Genomic DNA, 17,444 nt, shown 5'->3' with positions numbered 1-17,444 from the left:
AGTGCACTGTACCCAGGCCAACAAGCAGCATCCAATTATGGCCCTTATGGCGGAACCCCAAATGGGTATGGATTGACTGGACCAGTACCAGGATTCACACCTGGTCCTTCGCATGCACCGCAAGGCAATCCACCATCAGACGTTTACCGTCATTTAAGAAAGATCAAGATACCAACCTTTGACGGCGACAAAAAGCTATACGACACATGGCGTACGTCTTTCAACGTCTGCGTCGATCAACAGCCTCTGTCACCGGAGCTGAAGCTGTTGCAGCTCAGGCAATATCTGTCCGGTCCACCGTTGAAGACTGTCGAGACGTATGGTTACTCGGCAGCGGCCTACGGGGCAGCACTCCAGCGACTTGACCAAAAGTACGGAGGTGAGAAGCGCAAAACAGCCGTCCACATGTCCGCGCTCCAGGACATGCCAGCAATCCGTGAGCGTGGCACAGCCAAACAGCTTGAGCGTTTCGCAGATCTTGTGCAAGTCGCCAAGATTAACTTGATTGATGCTGGCCGTCAGAATGAGCTGTCGTACGGTACGTTCTGCACTCAGCTGCAGCAGAAGTTGAGCCAAGATCTGTTAACGGCGTACCACCGGTGGCGTTGCGATAACAATATTGTCGAGTCGGTCGACTCGCTATTGCAGTGGTTAGTACGGGAAGCAGATTTCCGCACGGAAGCAGAGGAGACCCTGCAGAGTGTCTCGCATAGCGTAGCAGCCACACGTCTGATGAGCAAGCCTGCCAAATCAGACATCTCCACAGCAGCAGCTCTTACCGTCACCTCATCGAGCGTAGAATGTGTGTTTTGCGGCAGCGGACACGAGTCCTCGCAATGTTCGTCCATCACAGACATCAAGCGCCGCAAGGAGCTGATACGCAAGACTGGTCGTTGCTTCATCTGCCTGAAGAAGAACCACATGGCTCGCGACTGCAAGTCCAGGCTGAGATGTAGCAAATGTGAGCATCGACATCATACGTCCATTTGCGAACCCAAGTCGTCAGAGCAGCCTGGGACTGGCGCGAAGACATCATCTCCGCCATCTAGACAAGGCGGAAGTGGAAAATGGTCGAAGCCAGTGTTTTCGTCAACAACCGCAGCTACTGTCAGCGACAGCGGAGCTGTATTTCTACAAACTGCACAGACCTCGGTGGTCTCGCCTCAACGTCCAGATCGAAAAGTGCCTGTACGAGTAATGCTAGACGGTGGGAGCCAACGCTCGTACGCTACATCATCGGTACTGACTCAGCTGGATGTGCGCCGCTCCGGTCAAGAACGTGTAGAGATAAACGCGTTTGGCGGCGAACAGCCAAGCCCAAGCACACTCCGGGACGTGGTCGAACTGGACATTCAGTGCGTCGATGGCAACCGGATTCGTGTCAACTGCATCGTCGTGCCATCAGTCTGTGCTCCCGTGCAAAATCAGCACACCGCAGATGTAGTCACAGCTTACGAGTCTCTACAGAATCTCAGTCTCGCCGACAACTGTGGCGGCTCAGCCAGCATCGACATTCTACTCGGCGCTGATGTTTATTGGCAGATCGTCACGGACGACATCGTTCGTGTAGATGATGGGCCAACTGCTCTCGATACTCGCCTCGGGTGAGTTCTGTCCGGACCAACAGGCAGGTGTAATTCAGGCATCATCTCCACTAACGTCGCAACCGTTCACGCTTGCGATGTCGAACCATCTACCGTGCAAGATCCGGACAGCGCTTTGGTCCAGCTACTCCAGAAGTTCTGGCAGCTTGAATCCATCGGCATCTTGCCTAATGAACCGGACACTCTGCAGCTGTTCCAACAGACCATCCGCTACGATGGGCAGAGGTACACGGTCAGGTTGCCATGGAGGGAGGATCATCGCGCGCTTCCAGACAATTACAGTCTGTCCGAGAAACGGCTGCAGTCAACACTCAAGAAACTGCAGAAGTCACCAGAAATTCTGAAGGAATACAATGCAATAATTCAAGAGCAACTTCAGAAGGGCATCATCGAGGAGGTGCCAACTACAGAGCACGACGTGGTGGGCGAAGTACATTACCTGCCTCACCATCCTGTCATTCGGCAGGACAAGACCACTACGAAGGTTCGTGTGGTGTACGATGCCTCAGCCAAGGTGAAGACGCATCCGTCCCTGAACGACTGCATCCACACGGGACCACCGCTGCTCGAGCAGATCACCAGCATACTGCTCCGGTTCCGAACGCATGCGGTAGCCTTCACCGCAGACATAGAGAAGGCGTTCTTGATGGTTGGGATTGAGGCAGCCGACCGCGACGTCCTACGCTTCCTCTGGGTCGACAATCCCACAAGCGCTCAGCCGGTACTCAAGACGTACCGATTCACGCGTGTTGTCTTCGGTGTATCCGCTAGCCCATTCTTATTGAACGCTACCCTGCAACACCATCTCGCCAAGTTTGATCCCGAGTTCACTACGAAGCTGCTACAGAGTCTGTACGTGGACGATGTTGCGAGTGGCGGCAACAGCAATGCCAATGCGTTGGAATCGTTCAACCGTGCCAAGAATCACCTTGCAACAGGCGGATTCAACTTGTGCAAGTTTGTCTCCAACTCCGCTGAGTTGAATGAGATCGTCAATGGTACCGCAGCGACACCACTGTCGACTAACGGTCTGCCTACTGTCGCCGTGGATAACGACTCGTATGCCAAGACCATGTTGAATGGCTCATCCGCAGCCACCACCAAAGTCCTGGGCATTCCATGGGACAGGACATCTGACCGTCTTACGTTCAGCGTCGACGAGGTGTTCAGCACGACCAAGGTCGACTCACCAGTAACTAAGCGCCAAGTCCTATCGGCGTCAGCCAAGATGTATGACCCCCTCGGACTCCTGGCACCTATCACCATCACCCTCAAGGTATTTCACCAACAACTATGCCAGTTGAAGATGGGCTGGGATGACCCATTGGAGGGAGAGTGTCTTGGCAAGTGGCAGACGATGATACGGGAATTGAAGGCCATGCCACCGGTCTCATTGCCGCGGCACTACGCAACAGACGCGAACGGCAACATCACACGTGTCGAGCTACACGGTTTCTGTGACGCGTCCGAGAGAGCCTATGCAGCAGCCATCTACATTGTGTTCACGACGGAGGTGGGCACTTCAGTACAGCTAGTCGCGGCAAAGACTCGTGTTGCGCCGCTGAAGCAACAGACCATTCCCCGCCTCGAGTTGCTTTCAGCACTGGTATTGGCTCGCCTGATGGCATCCGTCTCATCAACTTTGGCAGATCTGAAGATTGATCAGATTCACTGCTGGTCAGACTCCCAAGTGGCACTGGCATGGATAGCTGGAGTGGAGCAAACTTGGAAGCAGTTTGTTGAGAGCCGGGTTACAGAGATCCGACGTCTCGTTCCGACGTCCTGCTGGAGCTACTGCCCAACAGCTTCGAACCCAGCTGACCTGCCGTCACGCGGAGTGAAGCCCAGTGAGCTCACTAGTACCATCTGGTACACTGGTCCGAAGTGGCTACACGAGCCACAACCCCGAGCAGAAGTCGACAGCGGCTCCGCAGCATCGCAGTGTGAAGAAGTCGAGAGAGAGCGGAAAGCACCACCTACCACGGTCATGGCAGTCGGCGCTATCCAGCAATCTGGTGCGCACCCCGGCGCCACGCTTCCGAAGAGAGATGCTGCCCGGTCAGCTGATAAAGCCAGACAGCAACTGATTAATGCCGGCTCCTTATAGAGCTGCAGCAGCAATATTCTGTGTTCGATGAGAGCATCACGTTGCACCATGCTCTGTACTCTAGTAGCATCACGCTGTTGTAGGAACGAGTCAGGTACATGTAGTACACTAATTCTAAGCTCTCATCTGGAGGGAGTGTGGAATATTGCATGCTTGTCAATAGTGCATGCTTGTTAGATATTGCATGCTTGTTAGAGATTGCATGAATAAGAGTATTGTCACGAACTAATGGTTCGCACCAAGCATGCATACAAGCAATTGATTATACAGTCTTCTTTCCTCTTTCTATCGTGTCTTCTAAAGTATTTTACTTACCTTTTGCGCCATGGTACGCCTACGACGTTCCCATGGTCTTCACGTACGACATACGGGTTTCTAGCCTTTTTTCCTGGAGCTTGTCTCCTCGTGTCGTTTCTGTTTCATTGGTTTTGGTTTTACGTTGTCTAATGATAAGCAACAGTTTGAGTTTGAGTCTAAGAGAACCCAAGATGCGCTCGCGTTGAGCCAAAGCAGCCTTACAAGATAACCTTTTGTAAACTGATCTACTCACCTCCCACCGCTTTAGGAGCTGCATCTGCGCCTTGATTCTTGAAGGGCGGTGGCGCTCCTACGGATGCGGAAAACTCGGCCTCTAGACGAGTCTATTGCGAACCGTGAATTTATATTTTAAATATGTGCACCATGTCACCATAGAAAAGAGGTTTGGGTGGACACACCCATTCCAGGCTTACAGCAAATCTGGACCACATTCCGTTATTAAACAACGTGTGGGCACTTGGCCATCATCAGGTAACTGAACAATGATCACACCTTAGTGATAAATTTCACCCCCGTTGATGCGTTATTTTATTCCGGTAATCACATTCTTTCTTCTTCTTCTTTCCTTCTCTTGCCATGGCTGGCTAGCGCACCCTCCTTTGTATTGGCTTTTGCCATTAGACGGTGAAATAAAGAAATATTAAAAGACATAAATGTGTGAATTAATTTTGTACATGGCTCACCTATACAAGTGTAGTTGGACACATCACCATGGCAAGTGAATGCAGGAGGGCAGGGCTTCTCTTTTCGCGGTATGCTCTCACAAGAGCTGGAGCAAAACTCTGTGTTCTGATCTGAGAATAAAACAGTGAGTGACAGACACACTGGTAAGTCACCACATATGAGAAACCCTATACAATCTAATGTTACTGTAAAACCGGGAACTTTCGGTGGTGTAATATTTCGGTATTTCCCAAAAATCGACGGTTCGGTAGTGCGAACATTTCAGAAAACCAATTCTCCAGATCCAAAAATGCATTTTGCACACTGTGTGGCATGGCTTTTTGAATTTTAGGTCAGGTTTTATTTTAGGTAAAAATTACCTGCACCGAAGTTACCGAAAATAATATATCTCCACCGAAATTTTCCGGTTTTACAGTACTATCAAGACCTGCTAGAATTCAGAATGTATTTCAGAACCCAACTCGAAGCAGCTCAGGCAGCAATAGTAGACACACAGGCCCTGCAGGGTACTGGTATCCTTACTGTACTGTATACTAGCATCTAAATATTATGCTAGTATCGAAGCAAATGCGTCTATCCCTACCAAGGTACATAGTAACAATGTATGTCTTCACACTTCAAGCTCTCGACTTGCAACCTAAATACGCCAATGTATAGCCGTGGCCAAAGATATCCGGCCAGTCAACCGAAAGCAAAGCCCAGGCTCATGCGGCCCCTGTGGCCCTTGCATGGGCGTTTGGACCCTGCATGATGTGATCGAAACGGACACGTGGCACTATTAGTGATTTGGGGGTTGGATTTCTTTGGCCATGACTGCTGTGTCCCCAGCACATTGATCCATGTAATAAACAAATCAATGTTCGTGTGGCCACAGAATCATATCAGTACCAGCCTCATGTAGATTCCTTTGGCCTCTTGTAGCAATGGGGCTAACATCAATGATGCTCCCGTCAGAATCCGTTGATCGACCTTTACTAGTGGAAAACAGGCTCTACTGGTTGGCAAAGGTGCAGTGTAACGGGGCTAGCAGATTCACTCCGCCGCGGTCCAAGTTGGGAGCGTCACGTGTTGCTAAACGTGCCCCTCAGGAAATGTGGGCTCTGCATGCACTTTTTTTTATGTAGTGCAGCACACTGAGCACTACTGAAGTAGTCCAGCCACATCATCAACTTATTGCATTCCCAACTCATCACAACCACGCGCTCTTCAGCCGAACCATACAGGCACCAGCAAGGACACTTCCGTGGAGAGATAATATTGCTCCACGCCTCTAGACAGCTGTTTCGCTCCCTGTCGGAGCTCATCATTGCGCCATTTCTGGTGTATAAGAATGATCATTCCTCCATTATCATCATTATCATCCTCTACTGATGAGCTCCGACAGGGAGCGAAACAGCTGTCTAGAGGCGTGGAGCAATATTATCTCTCAACGGGAGTGTCCTTGCTGGTGCCTGTATGGTTCGGCTGAAGAGCGCGTGGTTGTGATGAGTTGGGAATGCAATGAATTGAAAATATGGCCGAAAGCTCTGTCGCAATATTTAGTACATCATCAACTTGCCTAGGGTATGTCAGGGCTTTTGAAGAGACTCAGGCCATACCTGCACATGTATCCCAATCCCCTCCACCCCCCCCCCCCCCCCCCACACACACACACCCTCCCTGGGCCCTGGACCAGTTCAATATCAGCACACAGTGTGTTTGCTGCAGCCTATGTGCTCCGGAATCCCCCGCGCAAGTTGCTACCAGCAATATGTACGAGATATAACCGTGTGGAACGTCAGGCGAAATTACTGGTCAGTCGGCGACACGCATTTTTCACAAAAATTTGCGTTTCACCTGCTGGGAGAGTATGCATGTACTCGAGTCTCATCCTGAGCACGTTTTTTTCTTCTTTTTTCAGCTCAAGTATAGCTGTATAGCTGTATTTTTCATTGCAAAGCCGTCCTCGACTGCTGTGTTCGTTGTTCAAACGAAGTGGACATTCTATCATGAAGGCAGAGGACATAGGAGCCTGATTGGAGTTTCTCGTGGCATAGGACGGCCACACAGAGACACTTTGGGATTTTCTGAATATAAAATACCGTACGCACGATGCTGAGATCAATTTGTGCGATATCAAATTGTTTGTGATCTACCACATCGAGCAGAACGGGATCCAAACACAAGCTTACCGACGGTTAGGCTGCCGACCTGACTGGACAAATGATCCCTGGCTTCACCAGACGCCAGAAGTCGGACACCATGTCCTTTGCCGCGACGTCCATCTCCAAAAAGAACTCTATCTTCGTCGTGAAAAGGCTTGAAATACTCAATATTCAACCGAGATTCGCGGACTCGCGCTTTCTCGGATCGATTAATTTCCTGTTGGAACAGTTGCAGGGCAGCTTCCCGCCACTGTTTCAACAGGCGATGGCTCCAAAGCATGCCTGGAACAAGCCATATTGAGGTTGCAAGCCACCCCTCTCAGCAAAAAATTCGAAGAAATTCGAAATTTCAATGGTGGAAGATATACTATGAAGAGAATTTCAAAAAGTATGTTTCGCGGAGCGATCGCTCAACCTACGTCATTCAAACTTTGCAGGATGGTTCAGACGTACATGCTAGGCATGGAACCACAGGCGATGATGCCATAGCTGACACACAGAGTAACACACACAGCAGATTCGTGTGCACAGATACTAAATTAGTGGACGTCGTCATCTTCTTCCCGCTGATCTCGAATGTACTATGACGTGCTATTTCGCCTGACGAGTAAAAAACTGAGGCACTATCTTGATACTCACTGATGTCCACGTAGCTCTCTACATCGGAATCGATTACCAAAGATTCTGTATCATTGATGATATATCTAGCCGACTCCAACACGCAGAGTCTATGGTCCAACGACAAGGAGTTGCTGTGCAGAGAGCTATGCAATGAGCACATATTTGAACAAACAAAAATATTGATTTTGACCAGCTTAAAATTAATAAATCTTGTGAACAACTTCCTAGCAGACAAGAAACATATAACAGCCCTAAAAAAACAATGAACTCGAACTCTTTTAATACCAAAAAAAGAGGACCATAAGTTTACAAGTTATCCGTTTTTGTCCAACACTTAGGCCGCAACCACACTACGTAAAAATCACAGTACAAATTTTCATGCATATCTCGGTGCAAGTCGGTACGCAACCACACTACACTTTTCGGTCTGCATAGATGACGTTTTCACGCGACCAGCACGTGACGTTGTCGTACCAAAGCGTGGGCGCCATGCGCTGGAAAAGACCGGGAAATTCAAAAACAATGCTGGTGCTGATGCTATGTACGATGACCCGGTACAAAAGCAAAGTTGTACACAGGATAAGGAGCGCGAAAACGACGAAAACGACAAACGTGGCTTTCTACAGGGGTGCGCCAGTTGCTGAAAACCTACAAAGCGCATTTTGCATTTCGCACGCGTCGGCATGACGATTTCTACTGTAATGCCGTTTGTACGTGATTTTGTACCTAGTGTGGTTGCAGCCTAAGGCCCTCTTCAGACTAGGTACAAAACAGCCTATAAGTCACATTTATATAGAAGTTTCCAAGACAACAACAAGAATCTGGCGGGAAGCCTAAAAAGCTGCCCAATCCTTTCAGGCAGGGTGCCAACCCTTGTACAAGGCAACTTTCCTGCATTTATCGTACTTTCACCAGGCAGTTGTACGAACTTTGTACCCGGGTACGACTGTCCGCTGCTTTCACACATCCCAGGCCCCTTGCGCAATTTCGTAGGGTCAAAGGTTGCCTGTATATTGCATGTAAAATGTGTAGTCTGAATGCAGGCATGGAAAAATGTTGCCTTTTAGGTTTTATGTGATTTTGTACTGGATTTTCTATGTACGTAGTCTGATGAGGGCCTTACGGTTATAAGCAGAATACTGTTGAGTCAAAAATGTGCAACAATTAGCACAAAAACTGACTGATGAGATCCTGCCATACAACGACCTGATGCTTAGCTGCATCATGGCTAGAATGCGCAAACCAGCAGCCTTCCAACTTGGAAGGTTCTAAGCTATGAAGTAATGTAAGAAAGGGGAAGGTGAGCGCACTCTAGATGAAAACAAGCTAAACATCACAGCGAACTAAGAATCATTTAGTTAGCTATGACAAGGTTTTTTATTTTAATCCTTGGCTCTCCATCCGAGTTTTATCTTTTAATACCAGAAACATTTTCAAAGTTTAGATTCACTTATAAACAAGTTCGTGTGCACCCTCTTTAAGTGCCGCAATTCCAAACAATGGCTACCAATACAAAGAGGATGTAGATCACAACAGCAGTGACCATTAACCTGTATTTCATTACATGGCTATTGTTTTAAGTAACTGTTAACCCTCCTTAAAAAGGCAAGGAAGGCTATGCAATTTCAAATACATAGCCTTCAACTGAAATTTAAAGAATATTACAAAGCCTTCAACGTATTCTAAACACAATAATATTGTAAACGTATCATATTACATACCGCAATTAAATCTTACACGAGCAAAACCTGTATAGCCGGTGAAACGGGGACGTGCAAACTTTACTCATTTTTTTCCTTTTACACGAGCAAGGAACTGTCACAACCACCTGTCTAGTTAGGCACTGAAACGCTTGCTCACAACACACTTTTCCAAAAGTCAACCATTTGACAACTTATTTCGCAATGCCGGGGGTGTCCGCAAGGAGTTCAATGCTATAAGTCTCGTCATCATCCAATACTATAAGTGCACATATTTATGCACTTTCCTCATAAAAGAGGGGTGGAAAATTTCCTGATTCAGGTATTCTCTTCGAATCCTAAAAAGGAGTTATTATAGCCGAATTTCTTGCTACTCATGAAATACCCACTGTAGGATATTGTCTTAGTACTTCCTCCACGTCATTAAAATTGTCGCTTCCCAGAGCGATTTTTCGAATTTATTTTGTCCACTCGAAGGGCAAAGAAATCAGCTAGAAATTGAGGCAGAGCATTGTCGACGGACCAAGCTTTAGTTTGTGGCCTCCCGCTTCGCTGCACTTCCAGCTAAGGTCGACGTCTTCATCAGAGAAATTAGCGGGGGCTAACAAAAAGGGGATAATTATAAAGACCAACGTATCCGAGTACATGGTCTGCAAATTCCATCTTTGGTTCACAGTCTTGGTGTCAGTGTTGGGCGAGTGAGCTCTACAATTGAGAGAAAGGCTTTTATTAACACAACAGAGCTTTAGAACAGACAATACAAGAGCAACACACATTTGCCGTTGGCAGATTTCAACTTACAGAAAGGTCAACGATTCAAGATTGTCAAAGAGACAAGAAGGCAAGCTTGCTAACTGATTGTGGGACAATCGCCTTGGGAAAGAACAACACATTTTTCAAATTTCGAAACAAGTGTCAGCACCGACGCAATCCCCACAGTCAAGTAAAGCCAATTTAGTAACCAAACGTTTTCGTTCCCTTCTCATCATGGGTAAGTACAGGGAATAATGGAAACATGACTATTAGACCTAACTAACAGCCCGGAATATATAAAGAAAGGAGGCTTTTCGTATTTTCTGTGTACCGGTATAATTATGCTCTCTTTCTTTCAAGTACTGTACAACTGACACAAGCAGAATGCTCATTCAATATCTGGATTTGAGGTTTTCTAATAACTGTGCAGATCCTCGACTCTTTGAGTGGACACCTCTTCATTCGTAGTCTGCTACGAGTGCGGTTCGTCTTGTACTGAGTTTGCAGCTAGCAAAACGTCTATGAGTACAGTGTCTGCTCCAGGATTTCAAACCAACCGGGTACACGTGTACCTGGCGCCACCATTGCAACCGGGTCAGAGCCGCCGGGTACGTTCAAGTGTGGCCACTGCACGTACATGTACATGTACATCTGGGAGTTGTAAATATTTTAGGGCTCCCTGATGTATTCCCAACCCTGTCACATGTGGCCTGGTGCTCTTTTTCCCCAAATGGGTCCAAGTGCCCCCAACCGGGTCGCCCACCCGCTTCTGGGGCAGACACTGATTTAATTTAGTATGGACACAAAATACTTCACATACACGGTTGGCAACTTTAAACACACACACACACACACACACACACACACACACACACACACACACACATACACACACACACACATACACACACACACACATACACACACACACACACACACACACATACACACACACACACACACACACATACACACACACACACACATACACACAAGGCTCATTACCCGGACCTGCACTGCTCACACAGTGCTGAATACCCGGAAGGGGGGGGGGGGGGAGGGGGGAGGGGAGGGGGAGAGCTTTCTAACATAGAATTCTGTCATGATGAGTTTGTTACATGGGGATCGCTTTGCATGTAACTCCGCATTACAGTCGAAAACCCGTTCTATGTAATTCACAGGGAAAGAAGGATTGAAAACGTTGCAGCTGTGACTCTGAGCTTCATGCATAAGCAACCGTCAGACAGCACAGTCGCCACGATACACTTTGGATATGCTTCAGGAAGGACTTACAGTTGTAACAAGTTGGTGTTTTTCTGAAAAAGACCATCCGGTAATTCTGTGAGCGAGTTTCTTTCCAAGTTTCTGCAGGTCGATGGGCAAAAAGAACGAAACCAGAACCAATTTCGATGGGCAGAAAGACTGTATGGTCTCGTTAATTGATCATGAGATATCTAATTTACATACACCATACACTAAAATGATTACAGGGGCGGGGGTGGGTGTGGGGGCGTTATGTCTTGAAATAGTAATATTAGTACTGGCTGTACATCGATTCACACGTCTAGTGCATGCGCACTGAGGTGTGAGGTTGTTGTTGCTTCACCCTTGATGAAGACGTGTGTAAGCCTTTGACTATCGGAATTACAATGCAGGGCCGGCGCCACCGGTACGGCCGGTACGGCCATGGCCGTAGCCGCCGTACCAACTTCCAAAAAGTCGGTCCATGTGGAGCGTCCAAAACCGGGGAGAAAAAGTTTCGATGTATGATTTTGTACAGGGAGTTGCCCAGAGTGCAAGATTTGCCATCTAAATTCCAAAAAAATCCTGGGGGAGGACCCTCAGATCCCCCTTAAAGATGGCCCTTCGGCCGCACCGCTCCGCGGAACCTGCCTCCGGCCCTGCAATGTACCTAGTCTCTGAGTGCTGTGTGTGTGTGTGCCTGTACGCCGTCGCATAGTAGTGAAACTGCAAAACGTAACAGTGGGACAATGGCAATTTTGCTGTGTTTATTTTACATTATTACTTGCATGTACGCGTTGGAGTCAACCATGCAAGCATGATTCACAACTTCGCTTATGCTGAACATGATAAACAGGACTATGACAGGGGAAAAATTGAACTAGAACGATGCTGAGCTAGAACGGTGATATAATTATGATAATTACATCGTAGAAAGGAAAGGAAATATAGATACGAGTTGAGAGTAACTCTCCATAACTGTAACGAGATACTATATGAACTTAGAAGTTGCGACTTCGGCGGTAATAGTCATGAAGTTGGTTGCTCCAACGAGGAGCACACGCTTCTTGCCGAACTTGACACTTGACTGACTCACGACTGCCATCCGGAGCACACGAGGAGCACGTCGCACCTTCCGCTCGGCAAACCTGTAAGAAAGCACCACTCCCTGCTCAATACACAGTGTTTCGGGGAATTCACCCCTCATCAGTTGAGCTTGAGTAGGCTGAGGAAGGTTGTGCCTGAAAAGCACCACTTATATACTGCTCTCCAGGCCAAACCATCACCAGGGATACAAACTTACAGAGACGCTTTGTTTCCAGCGCGACAAACACCTCGTGAAGCCCCAGGTAGCAGCGTGAGTCAGAGTCGCTCATGGAGTTGTGCTAAACAGACGTTGAGAGCCAGTATAGCTATTCACAACGCTGTCACCTCCAACAACTAGTCGCACATCCGCGTGAGGGACAACAATACGAACTTAGAAGTTGCGACTTCGGCGGTAATAGTCATGAAGTCGTGAGTCAGTCAAGTGTCAAGTTCGGCATGAAGCGTGTGCTCCTCGTTGGAGCAACCAACTTCATGAGATACTATATACAGTCAGAAAGTGCAACAACTAGGCACAAAACTGACAGAGTACTCAGACATTCGACTTCCTGACACCTAGCTTCAACACATCTCCGTAGCGCTAACCTACTGGTCTCGTCATAGTCCAGTAACAATCGACATTCTTTGTTCCGTTGGGACTGTAGCGTGTGCTCATTTTCGTTGCACTTGCCTTCCCCTCTTTGGTCTTTCCATAACCTTGAACCTTCCAAGTTGGAAGGCTGTCGGTTAGCGCTACGGAGATGTGTTGAAGCTAGGTGTCAGGACGTCGAATGTCTCAGTACTCTGTCAGTTTTGTGCCTAGTTGTTGCACTTTCTGACTGTATATAGTATCTGGTTACAGTGATGGAGAGTTACTCTCAACTCGTATCTATATTTCCTTTTCCTTTCTACATTTATTATTGGCTCAACATCCGAGTTTCAGATAATTATATCATAATATATAAAATTTATTTTATAACATCTGAGAATGCAGTCAACTATTTTCCTGGTATGTTGTTAGTTTGCAGGCAAGTTACCAGTGTTGTAACTCCCTTTCTATGCCTGCTCCCAGTCCCGTGCCATCTCCACACTTATACAAATGGACGACGATAACTACATTTAGAAGACTATATTTGTGACAAGACGACGGAACCACAACTAGACATGACGAACTCAAGACGAAGACATGATGAACTCAAGACGAAGACATGATGATTCATACCACAGCAACACGCGCATGCACCAACATGACGTACACACGACGTACACAAAATAACGTACTACAACACCAGTACTTGAAACACGCTCTGTCACACCAGGTCAGAGATGCCCGGTGACACTTGACTATAGGATATATCTATACGAATGCTTACATATGTATGGGTGCACACATGTTCAGCTTACATATGTATGGGTGCACACATGTTCAGCTTACATATGTATGGGTGCACACATGTTCAGCTTACATATGTATGGGTGCACACATGTTCAGCTTACATTTGTATGGGTGCACACATGTTCAACGCAGTTGCCTTCACGTCAATATGACTGATTTTAATTAAAGATTTGGTACTGTCGGTACACAAAAAACCCCAAAGAAAAACGCTGTGTATTGGGATGACAGTATGGTATAAATTCAAAAAGCGTGGCCCAATATCTGTACAGTCACCTACCTGTGCCTATATATTTGGCATGGTGCATCCATATGTAATTTGACCCCGCTTCCTATTTCACACCTTCGCGTACGCACATGCACCAGCGGTAACTGTTGCGTGCCTGTGCTGTTTACATGCCTACTCTGTTCCCCGTGTTCTCCACTTCTCCTTCTGTCTTCATCAAGTATAGTTTGTAATTCCTACCGGAGTGTGATGGTTGTGTTGGACTGAGAGAGTGTGCATGGGCATTTACCCTTAGTGCTGTTGCAGTAACGCAACACTTGGTGTCAGAACTGGTACCCCGAACCCTCGCCACCGGACCCGCTCGCCATGGCGAAATTTCAGCCCCCTGAAAGCTTCGACTTTTCCGCACCTGAGAATTGGCCCCGCTGGAAAAGCCGATTCACACGCTTCCAGATTGCTACCAAACTCTCTTCCGAATCCGCAGATGTCCAAATCTCCACTCTCATCTACTCTCTGGGCCCAACTGCGGATGATATCTTCCAGCGTGAGTTGTCCTTCGCCCAAGATTCCGACAAGGACGACTTCGATAAAGTGGTCGATGCTTTCGACAAGTACTTTGCACCTGCGGACAATGTTATCCACGAACGGACGCAGTTCGCTCGTCTCCGCCAGCTCCCCGGTGAGTCCGTAGCCACGTTCTCAAGCCGACTCCACTCTGTCGCGGCGAGATGCCGTTTCGACAAGCCGTCAGAACGGATCCGCGATCACCTCGTCGCCCACATGGCTGATTCTGAAGTGAGTAAGGCAATGCAGAAAAAGGACATAGGCTCCCTCACCCTCGCCGATGTTCTCAAGGAGGCCAAGGCAGCTGAGACCCTCGAAATCCAGCTAGCCACTCAGCGCTCCGCAGCCACTCAGCCCTCCGTCGCTGCCGCTGTCGCTCGCGGACATCACAAACAATCTCGTGGAACTGGCAGACCGAAGAATGCTCCGGCTGCATCTCGCCAGTCCGCGCCTAGCTACTCGACACGTGGCCCTCCAGCAACCTCTGCTCCGCGCGCTCCCTGCTCCGGCTGTGGCTCATCTAGTGGTCACTCGCGCCGCGAGTGTCCTGCTTGGTCCGTCGAGTGCCGTAAGTGCCAGCGTCGTGGTCACTTTGCCAAAGTGTGTCGTAGCTCTCGTCAAGTGGGCGCGAGCGAGATGTCTGACCATCCGGTGAGTGATTCTGCTAGTGCTAGTGCGAGTTGTTTTATGGGTAGTGCTTCATCCGAGTCACAGGAACCCAGTATCTGTGTTTTGAGTTCAGTATCCATTCCTGACTCAACTGAACCCTGGCTTGTTGAGCTCCCTATCAATGGCCAGTCAGTGTTGTTCAAGCTGGACTCTGGCGCAGACTGCACACTCCTGTCACTGCCGTCCTACAATAGCCTCAGTCCTCAACCTAAGCTCACGCCGATCTCCACTAAGGTCACTGGACCTGACGGCCAACCTCTACCCATACACGGCGCATTTGTTGCTGCCAGCTCCTGGAAGGACCGCAACGTCACTTTCCGTGTTATTGTTGTTGATGGCCCCAGCAACCTCCTGAGCCGCAGTGTGTGCCAGGACCTGAACCTCCTGTCTTGCGATGTATCCGAGGCATCCGCAAGCCCTCCGTCCGCTCCTCCTGTCATTGGTCGCATGTCCGGTCCTGCAGCTACCATCGAGCTGCAAGACAATGCCCAACCATATCACTGCCAGACCGCACGACGAGTTCCCATCCACCTGCAAGCCAAGGTCAAGACCGAACTTGACCGGATGGTCCAGATGGGAGTCATCTCTCCAGTCACCGATCCGACCGACTGGTGTGCGCCCATGGTGCCCGTGCTCAAGAAGAATGGCTCCGTCCGCATCTGCGTGGATCTCAAACGCCTGAACCAGTCCGTGAAGCGTTCACACTTCACTCTGCCGACCATCGAAGACACCCTGGGCAAGCTGTCCGGAGCCAAGGTCTTCTCGTCGCTTGACACGGCGTCTGGGTTCTGGCAAGTGCCACTTGCTGACGACAGTGCGTCACTCACTACGTTCATGACACCGTTTGGCCGGTTTCACTTCAACCGTCTACCCTTTGGTATCACCAGTGCGCCAGAGGTTTTCCAGCGTCGCCTACTGGAAATCGTTGGGCACATTCCCAACGTGGTCGTCTTCATGGATGACATCCTCGTGTTCGGTGCCACTCTAGCTGAGCACGATGCTGCCCTCACTGCTGTCCACGCAGCTCTCGCTTCTGCAGGCGTACTCCTCAACCCCGCCAAGAGTCGCCTCCGTATGAAGTCCCTGACGTTCCTGGGTCACCTCATCGGTGCTGACGGTGTCCGCCCAGACCCAGCCAAGGTGTCTGCCATCCAAGCTCTGAAGTCACCGACCAATGTGCCCGAGTTACGCCGTGCTATGGGTATGTTCACGTTTCTGTCGAAGTTTGTGCCAGATATGGCCAATGTCAGTGCCCCGCTCCGTGCTCTACTGAAGGCCGACACCGCCTGGCAGTGGGACACCCAGCAAGAAACTGCCTTCTGTCGCCTCAAGGAACTCGCTACTACTGCTCCCTGCTTGGCACTGTTCTCGCCCGACCAGCCCGTCCGTATTAGTGCTGATGCCAGTAGCTACGGACTGGGTGCTGTCCTCCTGCAGCCTGATGGCTCCCGCTGGCGCCCTGTTGCCTATGCGTCCCGCTCTCTATCACCTACTGAGCAGCGCTATGCCCAGATTGAGAAAGAGTGTCTCGCCATCGTTTGGGCATGCGAGCATTTCCACCACTACATCTACGGCGGTCCTCAGTTCACAGTCGAGACTGACCACAAGCCTCTCGTGCCTCTCATCAACTCCGCTGATCTCGCCCGCTCTCCTCTGCGATGCCAGAGACTCCTGATGCGGCTGATGAGGTACAACCCAACCGCTATCCACGTGCCTGGCAAATCACTCGTCATTGCCGACACCCTATCCCGTGCTCCGCAAGAGTCCTCGCCTACTAGTGATCTTGCTGATGAAGTACAGCTGCATGTGTCTGCCGTCACATCGCATTGCTCCACCGACCCGCTCTTGGTCGACGTTCGGAACGCGACCAACGCTGATGCCGACATGTGTCGCCTCCGTGCCCTCATCCTCAACGGGTGGCCAGCCAAGCCCACCTCGGTCCCCGCTAGCCTCCGCCCGTACTTCGCTGTTCGCGATGAGCTCTCAACTGCTGATGGTCTCATATTCCGTGGCCAACGTGTCATCATCCCTGCATCCCAGCGCAACGCCACCCTTGCCAGTGCTCACGAGGGTCACCAAGGCGTTGGTAAGTGTCGTGCTCGTGCGCGTGCTGTGATGTGGTGGCCTGGTATGTCTACGGACATTGAGTCGTATGTGATGTCTTGTGCCACCTGTGCCAAGGCCCGTCCTAACCCAGCCGAGCCGCTCATCTCGTCCGAGTTCCCATCTCTTCCATGGTCAAAGATCGCGTGTGATCTGTGTGCAGCCAAAGGATCCACTTACCTAGTTGTTGTCGACTATTTCTCGCGCTACATCGAAGTCAAACAACTTACCAC

At 49.3% G+C, this 17,444-nt stretch overlaps 1 protein-coding gene across 3 annotated transcripts in view; it reads right to left on the bottom strand.

The window, feature by feature from the left end:
• Positions 1–17,444, bottom strand: part of LOC135817690 (uncharacterized) — a 60,302-nt gene that overhangs the window by 22,796 nt on the left and 20,062 nt on the right. For all 3 annotated transcript variants that reach the window (XM_065330920.1, XM_065330922.1, XM_065330921.1), the window contains exons 6-9: positions 11,225–11,296; positions 9,980–10,051; positions 7,497–7,621; positions 4,713–4,823 (exon numbers count right to left, since the gene is read on the bottom strand). In XM_065330920.1, the coding sequence (XP_065186992.1) occupies positions 4,713–4,823; positions 7,497–7,621; positions 9,980–10,051; positions 11,225–11,296 (380 nt within the window). The remainder of the gene's footprint in view (positions 1–4,712; positions 4,824–7,496; positions 7,622–9,979; positions 10,052–11,224; positions 11,297–17,444) is intronic.

Source organism: Sycon ciliatum, chromosome 5, assembly GCF_964019385.1.
Source record: "Sycon ciliatum chromosome 5, ocSycCili1.1, whole genome shotgun sequence".
Lineage (NCBI taxonomy): Eukaryota > Metazoa > Porifera > Calcarea > Leucosolenida > Sycettidae > Sycon > Sycon ciliatum.
The sequence above is the reverse complement of the archived record's forward strand: the minus strand, read 5'-3'. Positions and strand labels throughout refer to the sequence as shown.